General features: G+C 41.7%; 1 protein-coding gene across 3 annotated transcripts; it reads right to left on the bottom strand.

The window, feature by feature from the left end:
* Positions 1–3,768: 3,768 nt before the first annotated feature.
* Positions 3,769–7,703, bottom strand: rbmx (RNA binding motif protein X-linked). 3 transcript variants are annotated; one of them, XM_086221889.1, is made up of 9 exons: positions 7,195–7,703; positions 6,965–7,090; positions 6,490–6,596; positions 6,227–6,380; positions 5,959–6,099; positions 5,734–5,848; positions 5,375–5,503; positions 5,198–5,289; positions 3,769–4,395 (listed from the first exon to the last, which is right to left on the bottom strand). In XM_086221889.1, exons 2-9 carry the CDS (start codon positions 7,071–7,073, stop codon positions 4,079–4,081), a joined length of 1,164 nt encoding a protein of 387 aa, XP_086078015.1. In that variant the 5' UTR covers positions 7,074–7,090; positions 7,195–7,703; the 3' UTR covers positions 3,769–4,078. The 3 variants fall into 3 exon arrangements, with proteins under 3 accessions (XP_086078015.1, XP_086078014.1, XP_086078013.1); XM_086221888.1 differs by having other exon boundaries at positions 7,191–7,702; XM_086221887.1 differs by having other exon boundaries at positions 7,279–7,700.
* Between the last annotated feature and the right edge of the window lie 503 nt (positions 7,704–8,206).

Below are 8,206 nucleotides of genomic sequence, written 5' to 3'. Positions count from 1 at the left end.
CATTTTCTATGGACAGACCATTAATCATGAATGGATATTATTATTTGAGAATCAGACATGCTGTCTGAACTCCTATCTTGACAGAGTGCAGTGGTCAGATGCACTAGAGACGGGTTTCTATCATCTTGTCCAGCTGTTGGATCAATGGCAAATACAAATAGAAATAATAAATATATATTATATATCATTTCCCAAAACGTTGCCCTGTTCCTTTAAAGAATTGCAATTTTTCTTGTTCCCACGGTTGAATATATGAGCAGTTTAGACTGATGTATGTGCAGAGTTTGACACTAGAGGGCCTTTTTCATCTTCATTTATGAAAGTGTACATTTTCTGCACTCAGTGTAAATCGTATTTTAAGATGCAAGCAAGATGTGAGATCACAAAGAGTTTGAAAGCTGATCCTGATTCAAAGTACAGGATGTATAACCAATCATGTGGAAACCTGAAGCTTCTAGTGCATTAACAAGGGAGAATTGACATTCTAGCGAGAAGTCGGGTAATCATATCTGGAAATGTGAACAATGGAGAAAAGTAGCTTGCGTTGTAAGATTTCTAATATGCAAATCATACTTATTTTCCTTGGGTGAACAATGTCAGACATATTTGTTATGAGAACTTGTGAATACCATTATATCAGGCATGTCTGCTGCTTCTGTTTTCCATACTGTTCATGAACACATTGTAGATAACTGGAAACTCAACCTTGACCACCTTCTCCTTAGAAGTAACTAATAACAAAATCTGTCACAGGTTGGCTCATAGAAATGATGGACCCCCAGGAGGTAACTCCAGTTGTACGAGAACATGAGGTGCCCTCTGGCTACACGTGCAGCTGGCCCCAGATTTTGTTTCTTAATTTCTAAAGGGACAAGGGGGTCATATGGGGTGAAGTGTGCTACACGGGGCTTCCCACTGATCGATCTTGGATGCAAATATGGTTCTCGTGCTAAAGAGGCCTGGTGTGAAGGGGAAACCAATAGCGAAAGCCGTTACAGGGCAATGCATGTAGTCAAAGAGCTGGAATCACATCAAAGGTTTTCACTGACTAAAGCAACAGCATCTATGCAGGGGAATATACTTTGCAGCAGCTTGATGGTGTGTGTAATGGAGGAGTGTACGAGTGTGAGATCTTGACTGCCAGAAACGCTTGTGAACGTGGAGATTGGTGACAACTTCTTGCCATTTTGGCTGAAGAAGCAGGCAAATGTCTTTCCATTGGTCTGCTTTTACCACTTGTCTACCTAAACATGCACATGGATTGTGTTGGGAGTCATTACTTTACATTTGTGTTATCACAGAGAAATTTGCTTATTACATTCTAACTAATAGGAACGCAGCCTTTTATTGTTTTGAATTATGAATAAAATGTTTTGTGATAGTGTATAATACAACGTTGTATGTACATTATATACTCAACCACTGAGGCACTGCTTCTCCTGCCTGGGAGCTGGCCCGATTCCGTCACCTGCAGTCTGGGGCAGATGGTAGTGGCCGGACATTTTGTAGCACCCAGAGAGCCAACGCATCATTCTTGTCACTTGTATACAAAATTTTAAAACAAGCATGAATTCAGAATCCTTAACAATTCCCGGCAGCGGTTTAGGGCTCAGCCTTTTTTTTTAAAGAAAAATATCTAACTGCAATTATTTTGATTGATGGTGCAATCAGACTCACAATATTGGAATGAGTCATCATGCGATTTTTACAGAGATCTGTGACAACCTATGAAGTTTTCAAAAGCCTGTAGCAAGATTTGCAGGCTGAGAATATCTGCAGTGGCACAATATTTCATTTAGAATTGTATTTTGAGACATTTGGCATTTAGAAAATATTGCCCCTCCTTAAATATAGATATTATACTCGGTCATACTGTGATTTTGGTAAAAGTAAAATGTCTCGTTTAGTTTAACGTAGAGGTGAGCGATGTGTTAAAGCCACGAGACCTTAATTTTACATAATCCTGTGTACTTAGATAAACACACTCCTGACAAACTGATGGATGGCTTGTTACTGTCCAGCTACCAAACGGCAAAAGACAACTAACAATGTCAAAACAACAATACATAAATTACTACTTTTGCAACACCGCTAAGGGAGGAATAACAGCATTTGGTTCGATGGATTAGTCATGAGAAGCTACTACTGCAAAATATGTCACTGTTGCAGATTCCAATATGAACAGGGCTTCTGTTAATGTTGAGGACTGTGCGTCAGCTCAAACCTTTCTATCACAAATCCATAAATCAGATTGAATTTCTGCAAGGGAATTCCTATAATCCCATAACTAAATTACAGAAGATGCTTATCGCCATAAGAAAATCTGCAGAAGCAAAACGAAGTCAAAAATACTACTTACGACAAACAACGAGGGGCCATATGTAAAATGTTCAAACCATCTTCATCTTTAAGTTAATTCTTTGATCAAAAGGCAAGAAGACCGAAAGAAGTTATTCTTCTCATCTTTATTGAATACCACAAACACTGCTTGGAGACAATCTTCAGCCTGTGTTCTTCCCAGTTTCCGCACGTTCAAGCAGCTGTCTCAACAGAAGCCTGGAACAGCATCTAGGAGGCGGCAAGTACACAACATAACTGATTACATGGGTTGACATTTGCAGGAATGTAAAATTAAATACTACCATTTTGTTTCACAACCAACTACAAACACGGTTTGTCAAACAACTGTCACCTATGTATTTCTTCACGTATTTAACCAAGGATTAGTCCAATACCTGTGTTAGTGTCCCGTTGTCATCATCGGTCCAACATCCTGGGGACACAGTTCAGGTCTGATGCAAGGGCAGTTGCCTTGAGGGGTTTTCATCCTGCAATGACAAGCATACCATTAACAACCTGCCCTTATCTTGATGATGTATTCATGAAACGTTTGAAAGTTATCTTCGGGTCCTTGGTCCGACTGAGTTTTGTGTTTGAGTGTTTCCAGTTGGGGCAGTTAGGATGCCGGCGTTCTCCCAGAGGTCTCCATTGTTTGAATTGGCATGCTTGTGGAAAAGGTTTCAGACTGACAACACTGCCTTTAATTTAGAGAAGTCTAAGAAGGAAAAAAAAAAAAAAGTACAAATATTTGCCTACGGTTTTGAAAAACACTTGCCAATCATGCTTACTCAGGTTAGACGACTGGTTAGGGAAAAGGGTCTCCATTGCCTTGAGGGCTCAGCTGGAAAATGGCTGTACAACTTTCACTGCTGACCAGGGATGAAACGTCTCAGGATGTTGCTGCACTTTGGACTATTTTAACTGAGGCAAACGGACTATAATGAAAAAGGCTCATTCAGTTGACCTCCACTTTGCTTTTGTCCTCTGAGGCAAAAGTTGTCTTGGATAGCGCACGTTCAGTGAGGGTTGAAATACAGGACAATGAGAAACTCATTTACAGATGAGAAACAAAGAGGTTTGCTTTGCTTACCAGCTGTTGACTATCGGTGGAGTTGAAAAGAATCTTGCATTTGGTTGTTGTTGCCTTTGGTTTTGTCGTTGCATGCCATCAAGTGGCTCTAGGGTGATGGATCCATTTCCAGGAAAATACATCGGAACATTCTGACAGTAACATTTGCCTATCGCTTAAAACAGTAGTGACCAGTTGGAAGCACATTTGTGTTCAGAGTGTACTAAGGTTCCTCGTCTAGAACAGCACGAACGGAGACTCACCCAAGTTCTGCAGAGAACTTGGTGAGGGAGATCCCGTTCTTAATTACCAGTCATGTCGCTGCCTCTGTTCTTGTTTGGTAAATCGATGAGCAGAGGTCAAGGTACAACTAAAAGCTTTATTAGAGTAGGAAAGCCAGACTTATAGGGCATTGCAGATTATAACAGCACTGAATGTACAAAAACTAACACTCACTTGGTAACTGTACTGTTACATGAGCAAGAGAAATTCTAATAAAAAAATGGTTTACACATAAAAAAAAATTGGGAAATTCCAGATACAGTTCAAAGCTATGCTTGATCTTCCACAGATTTAGACATGTTCTCTTTTGTCAGATTTCTTCCAAAACACGCGTTAACTGTGTGCACGGAGACTAAAATCTGCTTTAAAGTGACTTCCATGTCCATTTCAGTATCTGCTGCGAGCCATTCCTCTATCAGGTCGACTGCCACCACGGCCCCCACGTGGCCCTCCACGACTTGAGCTGCCATATGAATCACGAGGAGGGTAGCCTCTCTCGACAGGGGGAGCTGGGCCCCTCTCCTGCCTGCCCATTCGCTCACCACGGGCAGGTGGATATGTGTCACTCCGACTGCTGGGGTAACTGTCACGACTGCCATAGCCATCCCGGGAACTGCTGCCATAGTCATCGTAACGACTGCTTCCACTGCTCCCACCATAGGATGGTGGGGGGCCCCGTGAAGGTGGGGCGCTGCGAGAGTTACCTGCAGGGTCAATGGTTCAGGTAATTGGCAAGGTTCAATTTATACATTTTCTTGCACGGTCAAGGGCTCAGTTTTGCCAATACAATCAATTCTGCAACAGATAATTTTAATGGAAGACATGCTTACATGTCCCATCATGTATTCTGTCCTAAATAGGTATTTGGACGATACGGGCAGTAAGCACAGGGAATAAACGGGCAATGATACTCGTTTCAGCATGCCATTGATTTGAGAAGCCAGTTTTCCTTTCAGAGCTCCAAGTGTTAGATTTGCAGGTAAGGACGTGGTTTTCAGAGTGGTCTTGGTGTTTTTTTTGAAGGTTACTCCTTGAGGGAGGGCTTTGAAAGGCAACATCTACAGAGGAGTGGTCAACAGATCTTTCCAAGGGCTTTCCGTATGGTTGTCAGCTCTCTGGGGTACATTAGGTTGTCTGCATTATTTTGATGTGATATTGTGAGACACTTATTGTTTTGAGGAATGAAGCGGTAATCTGGATTATCATGTGTGGACATGGCTTTCCAATATTGAGTTGCTCAGTGGAGAGGCCAATACTTATACATATCCCAATAGCAGGACAATTTCAACTTGGTTTGCAGGTCGGGGATGCCACAAATGGAATGAGAACGATTAAGAGGCCACTTGAAATGCTGTTTCCTCTGGGTTAGGGGACAAAACAGATGCTTCTTGTGACTGGCAGTTGAGGTAGTCAACGCTACGATTTGGTTGGATGATTTGTTATTTATGCAGATCTTCTTTGTGCCACAGCAGTTTTCAGTTTGACTCTTGTGTAGTCATATCTTACCGTAACCATCATACGAGTCTCGGTAGGAGCCACCACTTGGACGGTCCATATAGCTTCGTGGTTCCCGACCTCCCCCGTAGCTATCACGATCGCTTAAATAACAGGGATCATTGTTACTTAGTAGCCAGGTGCAAAAATGTCTGTTTTTAAACTTATGCATCAATTCAAATTCTTTACCTGTATCCCCTTGACATTGAGCCGTAGTCATCCCGCGAACCTGAATTGGAATAATCCCGGTATGAATAATCTCTGGGAGGAGGTCCATAGTCCCTAGAGTCTCTTGAGTTATAGTCTCGACTGGAGTAGCTGTCAAACAAAACCCAATCAACTTCAAAATTTAGAAAGATGTTATTACTCTTTTCAGAAACTCACTAAACAATTCAATACGCACTTGTTAATTATGCTCCGACCAATAAACTGACAGGATGAGCCAGATGTCTGTAATTTGGGGTATTCTATGTCCTTCATCCTTGCATGCAGCACAACCAATCTTTCGAAAACTTTCTTTGCAGCTGAATAATATTAACATAGCATACCCATCTTTAGAGTTATAATGGTCATCTCTCGGTGAAGGGTAATCATCTCTCCTGGACATCATGGAGTCTCTGCGAGGAGGGGGACCGTAAGGATCCCTGTCCCTTGACATGGGGGCTGAAGCAAAGCAAACAGACGCCATCTATCACCCAACAATCATGATACACACAAAGCTTATATGGATATATGCAGGAGACCATCAAACTCTCACATTCTCCAACACTTACGCCTGCTCATGGGACCAGATGGGGCAGATCTCTTAGGCGGAGGCCCTCCGTTGCGAAGTGGGGGCCCTCTCTTCATTGGAGGGGGGCCTCTGGATGACATCCCTTTGAAGAATGGTTCTCCATTCCCTGAATCGTAGTAGTCTTTTGACAGACAGGAAATGTAATTATTAAAAACACACCAAAGTGAAAAAGTTATCCATCAGAATATTTTACTTTAAATCTTAATTTTACTAATTCATATTTAACAGAAAAAATATTGACAACTCACCCCTGCCCCTCATACCACCAGGACTACCCCTGGATCCACGCGGGCCTCTGGGGGGACCACGACTGCGATGCATGGGAGGTGGTCCTCGCCTGCCAGCACTCTCGAACTGAGGTTTAGTAGCTTGCTCCACTTTGATAGGCTTGCCATCAAGAGACTGAGGTGGAAGAGGTACAATTACAATCACAGATTCAACATTTATATTTTGTGATTATGGTTGGTCATACATACTAATGCTTAAAAATAGCACAGATTATAAAATGTACCTTTCCATTCATCTCATGTGCTGCATCTTTTGCATCAGCTGGATTTTCAAATGTCACAAAAGCAAAGCCTCTAGATTTGTTTGTTTCTCTGTCTTTCATCAAAAGAACTGAAAAGAGGAGATTCAAAGTCAGAACAGAGCTTTTGGTTTCCTGACAGGATGTCTGGACTGAAAATGTTACCAAATAGAGACTATTTGGCTACAAGAGTTACTAAGTTCTTAACGTTTCTTCAATTGTATGTTCATTTCCATTCAATCAGTTTCGGATTTAAAAGAATAATTCCCGGATTTAATCAAACAATTTTAACAGTTTAGTTGTAATTAAGGAGTCGTCAAAACTTTCCATCTGAAAAGTAACCAACTTGAAACACATCACATTTAAATAAATGTGCGTTTCTGAAATATCATACTTGGACTTAATTGAGTTTGGCCTGAAAAAAACAACAACAAAAACGCCAACAATGGTTCCTTCTCACCTTCAACAATCCTGCCATATTTGCTGAAGTACTGCTCCAGGGCCTTTTCGGTGGTCTCGGTATTCAGTCCACCGATGAAAAGCTTCCCCGGTCGGTCTGCCTCTGCCATGCTGCTCAATCCACCGCCTGCAACAAAGAACCGTATGTGTAGTTACCGGACTGAGCAGCAGCAGCACACACAAATCGGTGTTCCCAAAGCATGCAAACATGTGGTGTTCAATGTTACCCGCCTCTGGCGAAAACCTTGGGCTGTTGAATGCGCAAAATGGCGATAAACGCGCAAACGGGGGAGTAGCGTTAGCTTAGCTAGTTACCTGAATAATGCTAGCTGGCTATTATTCCAACTGATAACGGAGTTCTTCCGCGTGCCAGCCGCTCGTTCAGTGTAGTACAGCCGATAAAACTACAATACCACTGTGTTACTTATCGAGTGTAACGTATACCAGCCGCCTGTAAACGCAGAAGAGGTACCCTCCTCCCGTCTTCTTCTTCTTCTTGTCCTAATTCTACTTCTGTGAAGCCTAACGCCGTCGGCTAACAATGAAATGGTGCATTACTGCCTCCAAGTGGTACTAAAAAGGAGGTCTCCAAGTGTGTGGTTTCAGAGCGGCGCAAGGTATAAGGTGTTCCGGTTAGAGAGTAGGCAGCTTGACTTCCCAGGTTTGGTCTTTATATTCTTTATAGGATATAAGCCGGAACAGCTGGTAGGTATCCATGGCAGATAGCTGTTACGGATCGCTGTGGTTCTGGAATATTAAAAACAGTAATCAACATCAGTAATGAACATATCTTAAGCACAACCACTATAAATAACACTTATACAGAAGGAAAGTAATGTAAATAACATAACCAGACGTGAAATAATTAACAGCATGAGGGGGTAATGGCTAAAGTTAATGTCCGTTACGTACTTATCGATAATATGCCTCAACAATGAACCAGTAACTGTAAACGGTGAATAATCATACTCTATACTAAGTGAACACAAAACCACTCACCTTTGGTCATTTACACACAGCAAAGAAATTACAGTTTAAACGGCTTTCGAAGCAGATATAATTTTTATATTTAAACATGCACGCGCGACAGAAGACACAAAATAACGGTAAACGACGTGGGGTCAGGGACACTACGGAAAAAAACTGTAACATTTAATTTACTCTGTAAATGGAAATAAAACATACTGAATGAACCGAACAACATTCTACTTAAACTATGAGGGCTTTCTAACAGGTACCATCT

The sequence above is a fragment of the Aulostomus chinensis genome, chromosome 13 (genome assembly GCF_037954235.1).
Source record: "Aulostomus chinensis isolate RoL2024-O1b breed Wild chromosome 13, RoL_Achi_v1.0, whole genome shotgun sequence".
Lineage (NCBI taxonomy): Eukaryota > Metazoa > Chordata > Actinopteri > Syngnathiformes > Aulostomidae > Aulostomus > Aulostomus chinensis.
Note: the sequence above shows the minus strand (reverse complement) of the source record. Positions and strands in the feature narration are given on the sequence as shown.